Source organism: Pantherophis guttatus, chromosome 2 (assembly GCF_059756535.1).
Source record: "Pantherophis guttatus breed Tessera chromosome 2, ASM5975653v1, whole genome shotgun sequence".
NCBI lineage: Eukaryota > Metazoa > Chordata > Lepidosauria > Squamata > Colubridae > Pantherophis > Pantherophis guttatus.
In genome coordinates this window covers 243,092,609-243,115,013 of record NC_142064.1, presented here as the reverse complement: position 1 = coordinate 243,115,013, position 22,405 = coordinate 243,092,609, and the positions used below count along the sequence as shown (strand labels likewise).

Here is a 22,405-nt window from a genome sequence, read left to right as displayed (position 1 = left end):
AAAAAAAATTCATTTTCCATTTCCATTATAATTTCAGCATGGATATGAGCAGCTGCTAAGCTGCCTACCAACTGCATGGGCGTCTTCCTATTTGTTTCATATTAACATCATTACCACTGAAGCAGAAAAACAACCCCTTTTTTTTTTTGCAGGGAGAAAAAAAACAGGAATATACTATTAGGTGTAATCAGATTCAGGATCACCATTTGATTACTTTTTCACTGCTACAGATAGGGAGGGCAAATTACTGCAGGGTATAAACTGACATCTTCTAGTGGTAACAGCTAGGCCATTTAAAAAGTGTCACATTTGCCAGACAGGTAGTACAGAAATGTTTTAAATAGAAGAATAAAAAATATATCTTTTTTTGTGGAGGGGCTTCAACAAATTATCATGGCTTTCTAAACAGGCAATTGTTCAATCCCAGCTGTAAAGTAGAACAATTTAATGGTGGACGTAATCTCCGAACCCTTAAAGAGAAAAACGAAATGTTGCCTAAGATATTTATAGACATCTTATTTTCTGTCTCAAAGCCACGTTAAGAGGTTTAACTGTTTTTCTAATGGAAAAAAGAAACAAACACATAAGAAAATACATCTGCAAAATGGAGCAAGCCTTTGTCCCGTTCTGCTTATTGGATACAGTACTTAGAATATATAATGTTTTCAATGTGATGAAGGGGAGAGGAGGGAAAGAAGCTTCTGGAATTTGATAGCTAAACACTGCTGTTTGCCTGTGGAGAATTATTTATTATCTGGACCATAAGCAGAAGACCAAAAAACAAAGACGACTGACTGAACACAGCCAAACTTGCCAAACAGCATTTCCAGAGAGAGAGACTGTCTGAAAGAGATCACCTAAGTAGATTTAATCAGCCTGTCTATCAGGATAACCATCATTAAAAAATAACCTCCGTAGGTTGGAGGTTGTTGTTCATAAACCACATTAATCCATATTAAAATTGAGGAACAAGAAGGAATTCATGTAATCCCATGCCGCAGGTGCTAATAAAGTTTCTTTTCTTTCTTTTTTTAAAATCTCTTCTCCTCTCAGTTTCAGGCCCCAAACTACAGCACAGATAGAAGAATGTGAATAAAAATCACAGATTAGCAGAAAAGGTGCTTTATTAGCATTTTGAGCCTGAATACCATTTGGTATTTTATGTATATTTTACAAAGAAATGGGGTCACAATGGCTCAGGGGTTAAAAGAGTTGAGTTTTTCAGCTGGAAAGCTGACAGGCTGGGTTCGAGAGCCGAGCGCCATGCAATAGGATCAGCTCACATTCCTGCCCCAGTTCCTGCCTACCTAGAAGTTCAAAAGCATGCAAATGTGAGTAGATTTATAGGTACCACTTCAGTGGGAAGGTAACAGTGTTCTATGTGCCTCGGCATATAGCCATGCTGGTCACATGACCATGGAAAACATCTTTGGACAACGCTGGCTCCCTCAGCCAAGAAGAGGAGAGAAGCAGTACTCTAAAGTCAGAAACAACTGGACAGGGAAATCTTTACCTTTTTACAAAGAAATGTTATAGAAAAATAATGGTGCCTGAGTCCGTATAATGTATGCTTAAACCTGCTCAATGCCTACTTAGGTTCATGAGACTTAAGCACAAACCGGGTTTAAAAATATGTCACGTTCCACTATTAGAAACAGGGTTTAAACATGCTTAAGGTTTTCTATTTCATGCCAAACCTTTTAAGGAGATGATCTGAACTGGCACTATTATTTATATTTATTTACATTCATGTGAAATCACAATGAAAAAGCCATATATGTAATAATCTCTTTTTTATAAATAAAGTGGTGTGACAAAATAACATACAGAAGCAGCCTCTTGGATGATTTGTTTTTTTTTTTTGTTGCTTGCCTAACTGTGCATTTATAACAATGCTATAAAAATAAAATTATATATTAGCTTTCCTCTCCTTACACTTAAAATCACCTGCTATGCTAATAATTATAGCAGAAGACAATGGTTATAGTGACATTATAATGATAGCCAATGGTACAAAAAAATAAGGTGTCTGATAGCAGCTTTTTCAACTATCAAATTTCATTAGAAGGGATAAGCTTCATGAGCTGTAGCTCACTCCATCAGATTTTCTGAAACACCAGAAAGAAGCAGGTCAGAGACTAATCTTAGAAGCTCTTAAAACCTAAATCAATGCCTCTGGATAAAACATTAGATTTATTTAAAAAAAAAAAAGAATCAGGAAAAAATGTAGCACCTTGTGAAGTCAGGTTTTATAAGCACAGACACCGCAGTCATATTGTACCTGTTACTATTATTTAGGCTATTCATGGGGATCTGTCACCCTCTGTGTATGCTTAATTGTATATCCAATTATCCCTAGGCATTAGGCTGCAGTCAAAAACATCTGGACCATTCAGAACAGAAGAACAGATCTCTGGATGAGGCCAAAGCTCTCTGCAATCCAGCATTTTTTTCTCACTGTGGCCAGCCAGATGTCTCTGAGACACTTATGAGCAGGAGACCAAGAAAACACCTTCCTTCCTATAAGTGGGGGCAATTCTTCCTCCATCTCCAAAGTAAGATTATGTCTTCAAGACTAACAGTGATTCCAAGGACCTGTCCTTTCTATCACTTTATTTAACCTCCTTAATGCCATGATAAAAGTTAGGAAGGTTGATTTCAACAGCAGGGAGATATTCTGTCCAGGCTTGAAAAACACTGCCCAGCATTCACTCTACTGACTGTCTAAATATTCAGGAGATGTACACAGATGAAGCTCATTTGATTCAGGCGATCTAAGATGAGCTATTAATTTTGGAGGAAAAAAAACACACACTGGTGACAGGAAACATATTTAATTGGAGCAGTATTGTTTAACACAAGGTCTCTCAAACTTTGCTATACTGAAACTCCCTGAAATAATTTGATCACACACACCATGAATAAATCTAATGAATTAAAAGAAATTAGTGTTTTGCAAAAAAAAAAAGACATAACCATTTACTAAATGATACCTAATTCCCATCAAGCTTTCTTGAATTAAGCTTACTTTTGGAAAGAGAATTTCAAATGTTTTAAAAATACTGAATTTAATTAATGTATGTTCTTCTGGTTCAGCCAGGGGGTTTGCGATCCCCCTATGCTGACCAGTCTATGCTCCTCTTATTTGTCGTCCCTTTAGGATGACTTGGGTCATTTAGGACCCCCGGACTGAAGAGATATCGACGGGTCTTCAAGAGACCTTAAAAAACCCGTCTTGCCGCTGTGACATTGGCCACATCCCCCAGTCAAGAAATCATCCTTCAATCACAACGCTGCTAAGATTGGCAGATGGTTCTAAACAGAAGACTACCTTCATGGTTTAATTGTTTCTCAAAACTCTCTGGGCTCCCCCCACTCCACCCATTGCTGACTTATCCAATGATTCCATTTCCCTTGTGTGAGGCTGATCAGTTTTCATATAATTTTGTAACACACACACACACACATGTTGGTGATCCTTGATGAGGTTACAACCCACAGTTTGAGAATCCTTGACTTTGGATCGATTATGTGCTTTTAAGTTGATGTTGACTCTTAGCAACCTCACTGATGGATTTTCTCCACGATGATCCCCAACTTGGTTTTTCAGGTCATCCAATGGTGCACCCACCATCACTGTAATTGAGTCCATCCACCTTTCTGCTAGTCATCCTCCTCTTTTCTTTCCTTCAACTTTTCCCAGCATTGCGGACTAGGGAGTTAGGTTTTTACATTCATTGGGTGTCGAAAATATGAACCCCTTGGAATTATTGAAGCAAACTTTTTCCCTGTGAAACTTTATGGAAGGAAAAGTTGGACTTTGAAGAAGCAGGATACTTGGAAAAAAAATTTCTGGAAATATCATGGATAATCAAGAAAACAAACAAATGAGTCACATTAATCCAGGTTTCTCACTTGAGGCACAAATGATCACTTTCAAATCATATTTTGGATACCCTAGATTGAAGACCTGGTTCTCTAATCAATCAAATAGACAGTACTGTAACTTCAAGGGAAAACAATTCAGAAATAGTCTTCTGATAACTAGGTTCAGGCAGGTGGTTTCTGTAAGAGCAGAGAAATTCTCTCACTTGAGAGAGATCAAGGCAAGGTGGTTAACTAATCTTGAACTACATTTGTGTCCTTTCCATTTTGCCTTGGAACGACAAAATAAAATTACCTCCCCTCACCCCCCGGTCCCCAATGCACAACAAATAAAGACATCCTTGAGTTTTCTAGTCAGTCTTTAGTATCCACTGTAAGCTTGTTTCATAGACTATAATTCTCTACAACACAAAAGAAATTGGCAGCCTCCAATTATTAGGATGCTAATTTGTGGTAAAAGTATTAGAAATAAATCCTGCAGATTGTCAGGAGAACTTTAGACAGCCTCACTAGGACATAAATTCTGGAATAAACAGTACTGAATACTTAAGATGAAAAATGGGCAGCTCAGTTATTTATTAGGTTCCTTTTATGCTAAAAGGAACATTGCCTGAAATAAGCATTTCATGTTATTTTCAGTTGTGAGTTGTTTTGCTTAAACTGGTTGGTAATTTAAATAAAAAAATTGGGAGGGGAGATTACCTAAACACAATTGAGAAACCATTACAGCCATTTAATAAACCTATTCATATTATTTTGGGTGTAGGTTTATCGATACTGATAATGAGAAGATTTGATAAACTACAAACAAAAATTTAGAGTGCTAGTAAAATCAGAAAAATATATCGGATAATGAAAAAAATTAAAAGCATATCCATAAAATGTTAGCATAAAACTAGCTCAATCTTTTAACATATTGTTAAATCGAGTCACACAGACCCATCAACTGCTCCATCTTCTCAATTTTTAGTACATGTTATTTCAATACAATATTTATATAATTTATATAAATTTGTATAATATGCTAAAATTCTTAATATTGTATCTTAATATTATACTTAAAATTAAGACATAATAGTATCTCCAATGCCTTAGAATATTAAGTAAAAATAAGAAAAGAAAGAAAAATTAATGAAATTTTTGAGATATTTCCATGAATGTGCTGAGGCACAAATGACTACTTATAATATAGTTCTGATATTTCTGGGATTTATTTATTTATTTAGTGTATAGCATATCATACATGGACTAGCAATATATATTAACATTTCACCTAGATTAATAGAACCCAATAAAATATAAACATCAAAAAGACTTGGGTTTAAATATCATCTAACCATCTATCACCTAAACCAGGGCGGTCAAACTCGCAGGCCGTAGGCCGGATGCATTGCATGCTGGCCACGCTCACACCCGGTTTAACAAAGGGGGGGAAGTCCTGATACGTCACGTGATGCCGTGGTGACGCCGTGAGTTTGACACCCCTGATCTAACCCTTGAAGCATCGTTTATATATAAAAATAATCAGATACTGGACTGGTTTATGCCTTCAGGTTACAGCCAGTCACAATGTGATCTACAGTTTGAAATGAAACCCCACAATCACACTGAGGGGAGGACTCTGCTCCATTTATACAGATAGTCCCAGCAGACACCATGAGAAGTGAGAATTCTCGAATAGAAATGAGAATTCTATTCAGGATTGTCCATTGCTGACGTGGTAGTTCAAAGCCTGGCACCTGGCATAATTTATATGTCTTCCTATGTTTCGGTGTTCAGGGACCCATTTGGCTTTTCATTGGGAATCGATGTTAAAGTTGTTGGGCAGATGTTGTGCAAGTGCCAGAGGGGGCTTCCTGGATTTGAGTTTTCCTGGTGATAAATGAGGCAGGTCAGCATGCTCCAGTAGGAGTGAGTTGCTCATAATTTCTGGGCTTCAACTACAGTTAGTCTTCGACTTACAACAGTTTGTTTAGTGACCGTTCGAAGTTACAACAGCACTGAAAAATGTGATTTATGAAGGTTTTTCACAGTTACGACCTTTACAGCATCCCCATGATCCTGTGATCAAAATTCAGATGCTTGGCAACTGGTTCATATTTATGACCGTTGCTGTGTCCCAAGGTCATGTGATCACTTTTTGTGACCTTCTGACAAGCCAAGTCAATGGGGAAGCCAGATTCACTAAACAACTGGGTTACTAACTTATCAACTGCAGTGATTCACAACATCTTTGGCAAGAAAGGTCATAAAATGGGGCAAAACTCACTTAAGAAATGTCTCGCTTAACAACATAAATTTTGAGTTCAATTGTGGTTGTAAGTCAAGGACTACCTATGCTGACTCACACCATTAAGCCTAATTTAATTTAATTTGATTATTTTATTTTTAAAATGGATGTGTAGTCTCTCAAATATTTTCCCCTACAGTTTACATTTCATAAATTATTATCCAAATTCTAGTCAGAAATCTGTAGCTTAAAATACAAAATATTATTGTCATCACCATCAACAGCAGCCATCCGGTAACAGAAATTAAAACTACTAGGAAGAAAATAACTTAAATGTTTTATTAGCAGCATGATAAAATACTTTAAAGGTCTGAGAGACCAAATTCGGATCTCTAGTATAGCTTGAACCCAGATTGCAAAAAAAATGAAATCACTATCAAGTAATTTACATTGATTTTGCAATAAGAAATGGAAAAGCAGAAAACTGGATAATCAGAGTTTCTTTACCCCAGTTAATGGAGGACCCATTCTGTGTATCTACTGGATGCTCTCTGAACTCCTTTGATGCTCAGCAGCTGAACAGCCCAGCCTGAACTGTCTGATTATATATTATGAACCAGATGTTCAGCTGGTATAAATCAATGTTGCTCCACCAAATTATTAAAGTAGGCTTATTTACATCAGCTGGAGAATTGATTCTATTCATAGGATGTTCTTGAGGTAATCAAAATTTTGCTTTATCACTGGTCTAAGCTCTCTGCTTCTTTATTTCTGCAGCTATAATTAAACCAATTAAAAAGTATTGCTTGCTACCTATGAGTTTCATTTAATCAGTGATTGGACTGCTATGCTATTATGAGACTGAAGAAATTCAGCGTATTTATCTGCAAAAAGACTAAAGAGAATATAATAGCAGTTTTCAAATAACTGAAGCAATGTCATGTCGACCACTATGGTTTGGACAGTCATGTATCGAATAAGATTTAATCTGAATTTGTGGGAATTAGACTCAAAGACCTAAATCAGAGGTCCCCAAAGACACATTTGGAATTGTTAGAATTTGCAAGCATTCTCCTCAAATGATTGTGAGACAGGTTAGCCCGTTCTCAAAATATGTGGGACAAAATATATGAGGCAAAAATTGCACAGGTTTAGTAGAAATAGTGCTACCTGTCACCTCCTATATTTTATAGCTATATGGTGAGCCCTATTTTTAAGTATTAAAAAAAATCATGTAAATCAGTGTCTATGGACATTCTCAGACATCCAGAACATGGTTGTCCCAAAGGCACTTTTTTTTTCAAACAGCAACTGGACTTCCTTGATTTTTCTTGAAAACGTTTCATGTCATCCAAGAAGCCTGTTCAGTTCTGAAATGAAAAATAAACTGAAGAAGCTTCTTGAATGAGAAGTCAAATGTCTTCAAGAAATATCAAGGAAGTCCATTGCTGTTTGCTTAAAAAAAGCACCTTTGGGATGTGAATCAAGAGAATCTGATGACCACTGAGAGATATATTTAAGAATGATTGGGAACCCAATCTTCCCAAGGAGGATCATAGTCCTAATTGGAAATTTTCAATACTAAACACAATTTCCCAGCTATAAAACATTGAGAAATTATACATGTTCCATGAAGCTAATGGGAAGACAAATTCATACCTAGGTACTAGAGAAAATATGAATTATCTTGTTTTGAAGAAAAAGTGAAAAAAAAAATCTGTTCCTCACAGAAGACAATTGAGAAAAAGCCCCCCAAAACAGAAAAATGAAGAAAAGCGATGAAGGAGTCACAATGACTAAAAGTGCAGCAGACCGGATGGAAGGCTAAAAAACAGGCACAGTTGTGCATTAAGAAAATGAAACGATAGAGGAAAATAAAAGAGGCAAGACTGGAGAGCAAACATAATGTTTTGCTATTAAAACAAAAAATCCACGGAGTTGGCATAGTTACGCAAGCTATTCATATTGCTGGATTCAACCAAAGCTGGCAGAATTCATTAAAATCACATGATAAGATGAACATGATTTACTGGCCACAACAGCTTGATGATAATATCCGTTCAATCATGTCCAATTCACAGTGATTCTGTAGGCCAGCTTTCTGTCTACATTTCTGATCTTGTAGAGCTTCTTTCAGGTGTTTTATGCTCTGGCTGGTGTCAGCTTTGAGGATGTCTAGCCATCATGTTTTTGGTAGTCTCATCTCTTTTTACCTGTTGACCATTTGAAACATAACTGCCTTTTCCAGGTGAGCATGATCGCATGACATAAGTGAGCATGATTGCTGGAATAAGTAAGGCAGAATTTTGTGATTTTGCCTTCTAGTAATATGTTTGGATTTATATACTCCAGTACTTGATTACTTGTCACCATTGCAGTCCAAGGAATGTGCAGGACCATCTCCAACACCTACAGTTTGAACAAGTGGTTTTTCCTCCTGTCTAGTTTTTTTTTTCCTGGTCCAACTTTCAACAACCATAAATAGTTATGGGAAAGGCAACATAGTGCAGACTGATCTGCATTTGGTTGCCTGGCTGATGCCATTACTTTTCCACTTGATTCATGTTCATCATTGCAGCGTGAATTTGTGCAATTCAATGCTTTATTTTTGAACTGCAAATCACTGCTTTGATCAATCTGCAGTCCTAGGAAAGTAAACTCTACACTAATCACTGAACAAATCCAAACCTAGAACACATGTTGTTCAAAGAAAACATGGACGTGAATGTGACGCAGAAGACAAAACTTATGTTCATATGATGATGTAATTTATCAAATTGGCCAGGTCACTTGCAAGAAGGCCACTGTTGGCCCCCATATTCTCCTAGCTCTGATCTCATCCCCTCCTACTTGTTACTACTGCATATGAAAGAAGATAATGGAATAGCTCCCTGCTTGTACTGGGCTGGGTAAGTGGTATCTGTGGCTAAAAAGATAAGGTGGTCCATGGCCCATTTCTCCACTCTATCTTATTCCAAAGTTTCCCAAATGTAATGGCCAGCAAAATCCTGAGCTCTAGTTTTCCAGTTCTTAAGTTAATCATAGTTGGCTATTATGGTTTAACATAAGAAGCAATTTGATGTTATCTGCTAAAGTTGGAAAAAAGGGGAAAATATGCCTAAAAACTGTACATGAGAAGTCTGAGTTATTGAGTTGCTGAAGGATGCATCTCTGCCTAATTTGCAGGATGTCCTCTAGATCTGGAAACAAATCATTTGAGCCTAAATATCCTATACGGCTCAATTCTTGTGCAACCTTCTGGTCCAATAAATCCTGTTAATATGCAGGAATCTAAGTGCTTGTAACTTAGGAACTGAAGATCACCTGTTGCTAAGCATCTACCTCCTCTATATGTTGCTAAGCAGCTGGTAATGCAGCTTCATTTGGTGTTCTCATGCCTTCAATTCATAGACTACTCAAAAACCTTGAGACTCCCAATTACTAGGATACAATAAAGACAATAAAGTGCTACCATACAATTTACAGTTTCTTTTTCTATTTCCCTGCTTTTTAAAAAGCTAACACCAGATGTTCGAGTTTAGCGTTAACTCAGGAGCTTAAGTAGACTTTGGTGGGTCATGCAACATGGATCTTCTGAGGTCCTTCGGAAAGATGAAAGGAAATCTAAGGATATCTATGCTTCTCAAACCTATATTCCCTTCCTGCTTGCAGTCATTCTACAGGCATGCTCAATTATTATTTAATAAATTCACTTGCATTAGCATAGATTACTACAGGTTATCTTTAAATTTACAAGATTCCAACTTGGAATAATCGTAATATAATGAGTCAAAATTATAACACCCCATTATTACAGTTCATAGGAAAAAGTGGAGAAAGGGAGGCAGAATTTGACTTTCTCTAATTTAATAAGATTTGCACCCCTGTGGGGAAATGGATTACCAAATCAGTTTTGGAATTTCAAACTCAAGCCTAAGAAAGAATATCAGATTCATATGCATCATACACAGGATAACAATTTGGAGGAGAATTTCTGGCTTCCATGAATGATTTTTTAAAAAACAATTACTAGAGAAATTATCCAAGCAAGCCACTTTTTACAATGTCCTTTGCAAATTAAGTCATCAATTTCAGACATAAAAAAAAAAAACGACTAGGAGAAAAGATGAAAGTACATAATAAAAATACATTTTATACTGATAATATACCATGCCCCATCCCTCTTATTAATATCCTGAATGATTACAGGAAATTCTCATTTTAGATATGCAGATATTTCTTCAGGAAGACTGAAATGTACAGAGCATTGCACGAGGCCTGGCTTGTTCTCTGTTAGATCTGCCAAGGGAGGGTTTTGACAGTTGCTGAGGTTAAGACCATCTACTGAGTCTTATTCCTCTGGATAGGCCTTCTCCATCTGGTGTTCGAGAAAGAGGCTTTGAAACCAACTACAAAAAAAAAAAAAAAAAAAAAAAACTGCTATTGATGGTGCCTGGATGGTTCCTGTTTTAATCATGTTTTTCTCACCATTATTGTTGAAAATACACAACAAATGAATCATCTCATTTCTTGGCACAATGTGGATATTCAATTTTATTTTTGCAATTGTTTGTATTAGGATTTTGGATTTCTTTTGGTAGGCTTTAATATTATATGTTAGTGTATATAGAGAGGTACTCCTGGTTTAGTAACTGCCTTGTTTAGTAGTTATGGTGATGAAAGAAAATCTTACATAAAATGGCTTCTTCCATATATTGTATTATTTTCTCCATAGATTTATTTTCTGTATCATATAACTTTTCATAATATTCTTTTGACTATTTTTTTTTTATTATCTCATTTTGGAACTGTATGTGTCCCTGATCATCTTGCAATTTATTTATCACTTTTTTTCTCTTTTTCTTTTTTCAATTTATATGCCAACCATCTTCCTGGTTTGTTTGCATTCTCAAAAAAGTTTTGGTTTGCCCTTTTGGTTTGTTGAGCTATTTCTTTTGAAGCTATTAAGTTCAATCTGTGTTTAATCATTTCCATTTGTCTTTTAAATATTTTCTTTTGTGGCTCTCTCTGAAGCTCTAACTCCAGTTTCTTATATTCTTCTTTTAGCATCGTACTTTGTTGATTTTTCTCTTTATTCTTTTTAGCCATATAAGTTATGTTGAGTTGATTGCTAAACTGTGATTGCTAAACAAGGACAACTTGTACTTAATTTTACAATATTTATTAATATTACTTATATTACTTATTTAAATGTTGCTCTGTAATTGAATGGGCAGGTAATGCTACATTAAATATGTTTCTGGTTCACTAGCTATTCCAAGTCCAGATCAAAACTGAATCGAAAGACAGCAAGATTCTAGTCCTTCTCTTGTTCTAGCAAGATCTTGAGATTCAAAAGTACAGAGATTTGATTTCAGAAATGATCTACAATGTAATGAGATAGCATCAAAGTGGCTGACCATTTGTCCATATGAGGAAGAAAATCTACAAAATCTCTGTTAAAAGATTCTGCAAAATCACAAAGTCCACTGACCATCCAAATCAAATATTTCTGATGTGATTTGAAAAATACAAATGAGAATGATGATTTGACTACATCTTCTTCAAATAAAATATTCCTTCCAACAGTCACACAGCCATAGTGGTTACCATAGAAAAGAAATGAAGGAAGAAATAATAATACAATAAGTAGTACTGGAAATCTCTCCCCCTCACACCCTCGGAAAGCCTGATTTTAAAGCTGCTCTCTTTGATGACTGCATGCTCTAATAAGATTCTCCGTGAACAAGAAACTCATAACATATTCAAGAGAAGAGACCCTCTGTATCAGAATGTTAATATGCACGTATTTATCTGAGTTGCCTCTAAAGGGATTTCAATTAAGAATGCTCTTCCTTATATATTTAAATTGAAGACTTTAACCCTATATCTGCAGGTATACAAATAAATAGGAGCGTTCTACTTTTTTGACCTTTGATGCTGTAAATAGATCTGTATAAGCTGCATTTTTTGTCTTTAATTTCACCCAATACAAATTGCTTGGTAGAAAGAATTTGAGGTTACACAGAAATGGTGGTACAGTCTTAAATTCTTTTTTCGCATGTTTAATATGTCAAAAGGGCATGGAAAAATGAATCATTCTTTACTTACAAGCCTTGTATTATGGAGTTCTAACGGAGAATTGCTATGGAATGGGCCCTGTGATATATAGATCAAATCTTAGGATCTTGCAGAGAACCAGAATTGATTCACTTGATTTATTAAGCACTTGACTGATTATTTATTTCTATTATTGTTTTGGTTGTTGTTGTATTTGGCTGAGATCGAGATACTAATCCAAGGTAATTCAATAACCTTTATGATTCTGTGAGGATCTGCTGCAAATTTTTATCTCCCCAATTAACTCAAAACATTTTTATTAAGTTATAAAGTATTATAAAATACAAAATTAAATAAAAAAGCAGTGAGGAGGGAAGGGAAAGGGGGAAGAGAAGTGAGGAAAGGTAGGGAAAAGAAAAGAAAAGAAAAAGAAGCATTGACTTCCGACTCTCTCTGTTGCAGTAGGATAAGGCATTAGCATCAAATCACAGCTTTTTGTTTTGTTCATAATAATATGAACAAGTCATTTCTATAAATCTATTAATCTAATCTATAAAACCCAAAGTCAACATTACATTCTTTTCCACATCAAACACAAAATTCAGAAGCGGTTTCCATGTTGGAAACAAAAGTACTTATGTTCTTTTCTTTAATCAGAGTAGTCAGTTTTGCCATTTCAGCCAACTCCATCAACTTCTGCAACCATTCTTCCATGGTAGTAATCAAAGTGTCTTTCCATTTTTGTGCATACAATAGTCTTAATAATCTAATTAAGACCTATGCTACCAATTACAAATCTCTGGCTCAATGTTTGCCATGTTGTGCCTTAAAATACTTAGCAATTTATATCAGTGATTTAATTTAGAATATAACTTTATGGATAAGATTTTCAGAAAATTAAGGTAAGCCTATCTTAAAGTAACTAAAAATAATGGTGTCATTCATACTAAGGAAACTGTTGTAAGATATTTCTGAGATAGAGAAACAATCTATGGCAGGGGTGTCAAAGTCACAGCCCGTGGGCCGGATGCATCATGTGCTGGCCACACCCAGTTTAGTGAAGGGGGAAAAAGTCCCAATACGTCATGTGGCGCTGCTGTGACGATGCGAGTTTGACACCCCTGATGTATGGGGTGAAAGAAGGGAGAACTAAATTGTTTTCTTTGGGTTTTATATACTTTGGCCTGCCTTGGTGAAGTGTTTGGTAGACCCTGTTACTCATAATTATCTTCCAGGAAGACACCTGTCATCTTCCTCTTCCCATTTGTATGGGAGAAATTGGAATCCCACAGGACAAATACTTATTAACAAGTAACAACAACAAAAGGAAATAGACTCTGAAGCCAATTGTTTTACCTGTAACTTTTGGAAAATATGATTAGACAAAACAGAATGCCCTTTGGTTAGTTAGTTCAATAACTCAAAGTGTAATTTAAAGCCAATTTTATTAAAAGTAAAAAAAGAAAAAAAATCCCAATAAACTTTATGTAGTTATAAGTAACAAAACAAGACGAACAGCTGCAATTGTAGTGGCGATGGGCACATTGGAAGACCTAAAGGACCAGGTTGGGACAGATTGTCTTGAAGAAAATTGATATTTGTGGTTGCTAAGAGTTGACATCAACTTGATGGCACATAGTCCTCAGTCAGTCAGTCAGTTACATGCAAATGGCGATAACATAGGAAAGAAAGCACTGAAAATATCAAAAACAATAACTTACAAGAATCATCACCATCATCTTCATTTAACGACTCCATAATCCCTTGTGGGGTGGAGCCTGAGCAACTGAATGGAGTTAGCAGAGTGTTTTAATGGGCGGATGTCATTTCTATCGCCAATGCGGAGTTTTGTTCAGAAGATATATTCTCAGTGTGCCCAGAAAGAGAAATAGCTGCCTCTATCTAGGATCGAACTTACAGCCTCCTAATTGTGAGGCGAGAGCTCCATCTCTCGGCCACCGCACCACCTCAGTAATTTACAAGAATCTCTCATTTAAAACAAAAACAAAGAGGACATACACTTGGTCAAATTCAAGGAGGGAAGGATCTGCTGCTGAAAGAGCTCAAGAAATAATGGATATATATAAACTTGCACAAATAGAATTCAGATACGATAGCTATCAAATATTTGATATTTGATATAAATCTTGGCAGAATCTTGGGTACAAACATTGCCTGTACATCGGAAATGAAAGATGATTCCCATGACCAATTCCTGCCAGATTTTTCTGGATAATCCCTAAATCAAGTTAACTGCAAACTTAATTCAGAGTCTTAAGTGAACTTTTCACCATGATACTTTTTTCACTGTAATCTTTGTTTCCTAGGTAATTGTTCCCTGACAGATTTCCTTATTTGCTTACTCTGGATCCCATCCTAAATATTCCAGCTGTTCTTCTCTGTCTCTGCCTAGAGCTCCTCTCCTTATCTATCATTGTGTTGTACCTTATGATTCTTGATGAACATATCTTTTCTTTTATGTACACTGAGAGCATATGTACCAAGACAAATTCCTTGTGAGTCCAATCACATTTGGCCAATAAAGAATTCTATTCTATTCTATTCTATTCTATTCTATTCTATTCTATTCTATTCTATTCTATTCTATTCTATTCTACTCTACTCTACTCTACTCTACTCTACTCTACTCTACTCTACTCTACTCTACTCTATTCTATCTCCACACCACCACCAGCCCTGTCTTAGATTTTGAAAGGACTTTGTTGTCTTATCGGAAAAGGAAGGGGCAAGAGATGTGTATGTAGACCAGAGCAGATACCCATTGTCCCTCTGAATGATGTAAATAGAAACCCAGTTAAGCAGTATGTGGTTTCCCTGCCTGGGGTACAATTATCTGCCCTGTGATTGCTTGGTGGCAATACAACAATTTCATCTACTGAATTTATGGTAGATTACAAATGAGAAAAACAAGAAAGTGGAAGCTAGTGAAATTTTTTGTGGCTTTTGCTTTTTGTTTTCTTTTCTTTCTTTCTTTCTTTCTTTTTTTTTTTTGCTAGATACCATTGCTAGATATACAGTAGAACCAACATTTTGGTTACAGATGTGTTTAGTTTTTTTTTTTTTTTTGGAGTCAGATGATAGGCAATTGTTTTGGGGAAAAAAACCGATTCAAAGCTCACATGACATTCTATCAGTTATCTATCTATCTATCTATCTATCTATCTATCTATCTATCTATCTAATCTATCTACCTATCATCCATCCATCCATCCATCATCGATCTATCTATCTTATAAGAGGAAAGCTTGTAGTTGAGTTGGTTTTAGGTTATGGATATAGTATTAGACTTCATCTATTTCTTTCTATCATCTATCTATCTATCTATCTATCTATCTATCTATCTATCTATCTATCTAAAACCACACCTTTATTATTCTTAAAAACAACTCAAAGTGGTGAACATATCTAATACTCTTTCCTCCTCCTATTTTCCCCACAACAAAGGCTCTGTGAAGTGAGTTGGGCTAAGAGAGATGGACTGGCTCAAGGTCAACCAGCTGGCTTTCACGGCTATGGTGGGACTAGAACTCACCAACTCCTGGTTTCTAACCTGGTGCCTTAATCATAAATCAGCTTTGCGGACTCTATGCCTGCCTGATATGTTTCAACATGACGGCAGCAAAGACTGTTCAAGGACTAATGATCTTGTCTCATCTGAGGAAGCTAAAGATAAAACATTATAACTTGATAAGATGGTAGCATTCCCACACACATATATCACATACAGGCAGTGGAAGCAAATTACCTGTTCTGGTTTCAGTCCAGGAGGGACCCAAGCGTATTCTTCCAAGGCACAGCCAGAATCATCATCAGAAGTTGAATTCCTCTGGAAGTCAAACATCAGCTTGGTCACTGTCTTCTCCATTTCTAAAGGCATCACTGTTTCAAAGTGTTCTGACTGTGGACACTTACAGTGCCGGCAAATTTTTCTGGGGATATGAAGTAAAAAGCCAACAGTTATCCTCTATTTAAGGATGTATGAAATAGAGATTAGAATGTCTGAGGTATGAATATCAATGAAGGTCATCTAGCATCCAAATGCCATGTATCCATAGCTTTACAATTATATAAACAAAATTATGAATTCACACCTACTAAACACCTAAGCACTTTCCTGAAAAAAAACTGATGGGTTTGGCTAATTGTTGAACATACGATTATCAAAACATAATTATATGTTGTGAGCACATGCTATAGTGGCTTTCTTTTGAATGAAAATAATTTCACATATTAACTTTACTCTGGAAACTCTTCTTTTGAATTACATATTCCTGGTTTGGCAAGTACAAGGGAACAATGTATAATGCATATTTTGTGATCACAGTAACATTGATCATGCATTTTTCCTCAATTATACAGCTGTCTAAAGAAATCACTTCCCTTTCTATATCTGAACATACAATTTACCATCAGGGTTCCCATCTGAAGGACTGTTTAGAAATCTGGTTATTTTTTCTTTGAGCTGGCTTAAATGTAATAGTTAATTATATCCATGCCACATTATTATGCAACATGACTCTCTCTCTCTCTCTCTCTCTCTCTCCCTCCATCCCTCTCCCTCCCTCTCTCTCTCTCTCTCTCTCTCTCTCTCTCTCTCTCTCACACACACACACACAGAGTTTTGTTTCATACATAACAGATGTATGTTTTTGCAGAATTTGCTCTTCTTCCTTCATGAGTCAGTGTGAAGACTCTGAATGGCTCGCAATTCCTATTCCGGTAAGTAAATTAAACAATATAAAAACCCAACCCAACTCATTGCTGTCAATCCATGGCACCAATATTCTTGGCATAGAATCATGATTTCATTCTTGTCCCCAAAAGCCCTCTGAAAGAGCCAAAACTGGGACACAAAAATACATTAAATGCCCTCTGCCTACTGTACATCCATAGACTGGTCGTGTGCCAGTTTCAAAAGAAAATGGAAATGAAAATAGCACAACTGAGGAACACTGGTGCAAACTAATTTGTACTAACATGACTTGAGATATTATATCTGTTGTGGTCATTGTGACATCTATATCCCTGGGAAATGGTTATTGGATGGAGGTTGCCTTGGATAAAGCAGCTGTCAGCAATAAGCCTGCATGGGATAAGTGAAATGCAATGTCTACATGTAAACAACAACCTGTCCTTGACAAAATGCCAGAGCCCCAAAGCAGTTTTCTAAACCCAAGCATAATTCTTTCATTTGGAGAGGAGGAAAAAAAAAATGCAGCGAGCTCCGGACCACCCATACAGAACTGGCTGTAAGGATTTAAGGATCAAATGCATTTGATAGACGATCTGGGATACACCTCTTTATTTCCCCTCCTTTGACAGCACCCATAAATATGCAAAGAGTGCCAGATCATCAGCACGTCCAGTTCAGCAACAGAAAGGCTGTCATATACAGCATGCAAAATGTCAACGTAAACAGAAACTTCAGACCGACAAATTCCTTAACAATGACAGAACATCATAGACAGGGTTGTGCTAAATAAAGGGAGTGATGAAAGTTGCCCACTAGCAACTGCTAACTCTCTACAAGATTATCACAAGGCTGCTTTACAGAGAACAAGGCTAAAGCTCAGTAGATATGTCCTACACATGAAGTTCCTAACTTTGATCCCAAGTGAAGGTAAACAAGACTGCCTTGTCTAACAAGGAGCTCTCTTCAGAATTCGTTTCTTTGGGCTGGCTTTTCTTATTCCCTTCTCAGAAGGCAACTTCATGGGCAGTAACAGCTCCTGAGGAAAGGAAATATCTGATCAAATTCCCAAGAAGTAGAGGAGAGCCTAGTTTTGAAACTGTGATGGTTGACCTAGTCAATGAAACTACATTGACCTAGAATAGGAAAAGACATGAAGGGTTTCAGTTAAAACAAATCTCCTAACCTAATTTAGAACCTAATCGATTCTAAATCCTGCTAGCCATGGTCTACAATATTTGTCTCCTTCAAGATAGCTTTGTCTAACCAGGTACCCTCTAACCTTGGTAGTGTAACAGCTATGCTACTTGGAGTTGTGTTTCAGCAAATCTGCAGGCACCAGACTTGCTTGAAAAGAATTAAGGATCTCCATTTTTTAATTAGGAATTCTTGGTTGAGCTGTTGGATGACTTTGGTGGAAGGAAAGATAAGACTTTGCATCTTAGTAGATATCAAATATCAAATGAACAGATACAGAGCTGGGCTTGTCAACAATGATTGTGAAAATGGCGCTGTGATCCTAAATGGATCAGGGCAGAGATGAAAGTCAGCAGGTTCTGATAGGTTCTGGAGAACTAGTAGTGGAAATTTTGAGTAGTTTAGACAATCGGCAAATACCACCTCTGGCTGTCCCCAGAGTGGGGTGGGAATGGAGATTTTGCAATATCCTTCACCTAGGAGTGGGGAGGGAATGGGGATTTTGCAGTATTCTTCCCCTGGAGTGGGGAGGGAATGGGGATTTTGCAATATCCTTCACCCAGGAGTGGGGTGGGAATAGAGGTTTTGCAGTATCCTTCCCCTGCCATGCCCACCAAGCCATGCCCACCAAGCCACGCCACGCCACGCCCACAGAACCGGTAGTAAAAAAAAATTGACTTTCCGCACTGGATCAGGGGCTAAATCTGAGCTATCAGTGTAACGCAGCAAAGAATAGAAAAAACATTGCACCTAGATTATGGGGAGTACTTAAATTGGGATTGGAATGTACTGGTTCTGGACAGGGCACTTTAAAAGGGAAATTTGGAATGGGTGCAAAAGGAAACTACCAGGTTGGAAAGGGGCTAACAAACCACATTCTCTGGAGAAAGATTAAAGGAGCTGAGTATATTTACTTCTTGAAAGGGAAGACTAAGAATAGCAACCCACTAAATGTCTATGGAGATTCTCAACCATCCAGGTCATGGTTGTCCCAAAGGTTCTTCTTCCAAAAGGCAACTGGACTTTCTTGGGAGTTTTTCCCCTATGAAAACATTTTACTTTTCATCTCAGAAGCTTCTTCAGTTCAGAATTAAAGAAGGTTCTTGGATGAGGAGCTAAACATTGTCAAAGGAGGAGGAAAAAACCTAATATCTGAAAGGCTTTCCTGTGCCCTCCTAAAGCCAAGGTCATGGCATAGCTTAATTGTATTGAAATTAAAAGAAAGATCCTTTCGATTCATATGCTATATATTCTTTGATTAAACAATTTACCAATCCAATAAGTATTGAAATGAAAACAATAATGAGAATCCAATTTCTGTATCTTAAGAGCTAAAAATCGTATCAGCTACCATTTTCAGAGGCAGCAGTAGTATTTTGCAGCTTGAGCCAAAGAAGATTACAATTCCCTCTCCTCTGTTTCAATGTGAACAAAGGCAAAACAAGAATTTTACTTTTTTCCCAGCTCAGGCAAAACAAATAAACAAAAAAACACCCCAGAACTATCTCCAACCTTGAAAGCAGAACTCTATAATCAGCACAGTTTTTCATGACATTCAACACTAGGAAAACTGAGGCAGCTGTTTTACCCTGCCCAAGATTAGTGCTAACGTTCTTGAAATTAATTAAATCGCTGCAGTCTAAAAATATGCTCCGTGTCCTATTTTTTTAAAAAAAATATGGAACATTTGTGAACGTGATGAATATGTTTGGGAAGTTATGAAGAGCTGATCATAAAATAATTTGCAGATGTTCCTAAATCCCTTTAAAATAATAATACATTAATCAAAAATCTTTCTAGGTTATATTGAAGGGATTGTATTCACATTAGTTCGAATTTATCTCTGGTGGTAAAGTTGGTTTAGTTATGAAGTTTCGGTCCACACTGTTGTTTTTTGTACGAATTAGGAAAATTAATCATATCATTTATCTTGTTTTATTTTGATCATTTGTATGCCAAGGAAAGTTAAAAAAAGAGGGGAAAAGCACTTCAAAGGTACACTAAAATACCAAACATAAAAGTCAAAGAATACAGGCAGGCCTACCTGTAACGGAGCCTACCCACCATGGTCATAACTTGTGATGGTCATAAAGCAGATCTTTATGACTTTAGGACATTACCATCAGCCGTAAACATGGCCTGGTTGCCAGGTGTCCAAAATACAGTCACATAACTGAGGGCACAACTGTCTGTCGGAACTTTGAATCTGGGTTGTAAGTACTAAGTAGGTCCATTGGAATTTCAAACGGTCGCTAAGGGACTGGTTGTAAGTCAAGGGCTGCTGGTAGAGACCACTGCTCAGAAACCTCCTTTTCAATCATTGCATCCCTTCCTCCTATGCTAAATAGGAAAAGCTCTCAACAGCTTTCTTCAAACTAGAAGAGATAGTGCCCACCAAAACTCTGCAGGAAGGGAGTATGGGTGTGACCAGGGGTGGGCTGCTGGGGGTTCGCAGGGGTTTGGGAGAACCTCTAGCTAAGATTCTGTGCAGTTCGGAGAACCCCCAAATCCCACTCCTGGCTGGCCCTGCGCACCCCACCCCGCCCCTTCCAGGAGTCCCCACGCAGCCTGTTTTGGATGCAGGTAAGTGCAAGGCGCATGCGGAGGCTCGGGGAGGGTGGAAAATGGGTGTACCGGAAGTTCAGGAAGGCTGGAAACAGGCTTCCAGAGGCCCTCTGGAGCCTGGGGAGGCCGTTTTTGCCCTCCTGAAGGCTCAAGGAAAGCCTCCAGAGCCCGGGGACTCTGAGTGGCTCTGAGTGGCGTAGGAGGCTAATGCCTCCCAAGGCAGCATTTAACATCCAGCTGCCTGCAATTACTGCGAGTTCAATTCTCCCCAGGCTCAAGGTCGACTCAGCCTTCCATCCTTTCTAAGGTGGGTAAATTGAGGACCCAGTTTGTGGGGGCAATAAGCTGACTTTGTATAAATATACAAAAGTATGAAGGCTATTGCTTAACGCATTGTAAGCCGCCCTGAGTCTCCGGAGAAGGGCGGCATAGAAATCAAATTTTTTTAAAAAAACAAAAACGACCCCCCCCCCTGCTGTGATGCATGAGACTGACTAGGCCACACCCACCATGGCCACGCCCACCCAGCAACCGGGCAGAGAACCCCTTGCTAAAATTTTTTGAAGCCCACCTTCTGGGTGTGACCATGAAAAGTTTGCATCTAAGGTGCCATCAGATGGCAATCTCTTAAGGATGCTTAAAGATGGAGAAAGTTGACCCTATTTAAGCTGATCAGATGGAAAGATGGGGAGAAGGTGGCCTCTTAGGTAACCAGATCTGGAGCCATAAAGGCCTTAAACGTAACAACTAGTACCTTGCATCACATTCAGGATCTAAATGGCAACCAGTGCAGTTCCCAAAGCAATTGAATCACTCTGGTACACTGGGATTTACCCACCACTTCCCAGGCTGCCACACTCTGTTACCAATTGTATCTTCCGAATGTTCTTCAGGTACAGCCCCATGTACGGTCATTAAAGTAATTAATCAAAATGGAAGATGGCCAAGGCATGAATTACTGGCCTTCCTTTGTTTCCAGGCATGAAGCAAAAATCAGGTCTAATGGGTGATCTCTTATGTACATTGCAGTATTTTCCAAGTTCTGTAAACTGTTGCAATATAAGCAATTAATTTTTTTCTGTTAGTTTCTATTCTTGTTACTTTTCAGTTGGTTACAATTGTAAATATTGGAAAACAAAATTGCATGTTTCTTTGGACTAACGCTATCTAAAAGTGTGAAAAAAAAATAGCACCATAGAGCAAAGAGTTTGAACAAGCCCTTCAATTAAGCATTGTTTTTATTCAATTTCTATTTTTAACAACCTTAATAGCCTATGTATACATGCAAATGTATTTTTGCTAGAAACTATTGAATATGAATGATTACAATTTCTGTTTTTCTCCTTAAGAACATTTATCAATTTATGTATGAAACTCAGTATTTCCAAGGATGTTATCTATTTTCTTCCCCTAACATACCTGCTGATATGTATCCATTTTGTTTCACACAAATTAAACTGAAAAGAGAAATTGGTGTCTCCATTTTGGCTCAACCCAAACCCTAACTCAATCTTCTGTTTGTTCCAGCTCTGGCTTACCACTGGGAAGAGCCCTCACAAAATTATCTCTGTAGTTGCAGAGAATGATTGTAATTAATTAACATTTAAGTGTAACACCCAAAACTGTTTCACAAACCATTCCCACCCTAACGTAAAACATATTCTTCCTATTGCGATGCTCTATGAATGTACAAACATTTCTTTCTCTGACTAAAAGGGGAGGGAGGTGGTTGAGAGGTTTGATATGTAAATGAATAA

The 22,405-nt window shown here is 37.3% G+C and overlaps 1 protein-coding gene across 6 annotated transcripts in view; it reads right to left on the bottom strand.

Annotated features, from left to right (window-relative positions):
• PRICKLE2 (prickle planar cell polarity protein 2) overlaps positions 1 to 22,405 on the bottom strand; it is a 362,678-nt gene that overhangs the window by 97,823 nt on the left and 242,450 nt on the right. For 4 of the 6 annotated variants that reach the window (XM_034440643.3, XM_034440647.3, XM_034440646.3 and 1 more), the window contains one exon: positions 15,942 to 16,125. In XM_034440643.3, the coding sequence (XP_034296534.2) occupies positions 15,942 to 16,125 (184 nt within the window). Of the gene's footprint in view, positions 1 to 15,941; positions 16,126 to 16,828; positions 16,914 to 16,951; positions 16,973 to 22,405 lie in introns of those variants that run through there. The other 2 variants (XM_034440645.3, XM_034440644.3) reach the window with 2 other exon arrangements.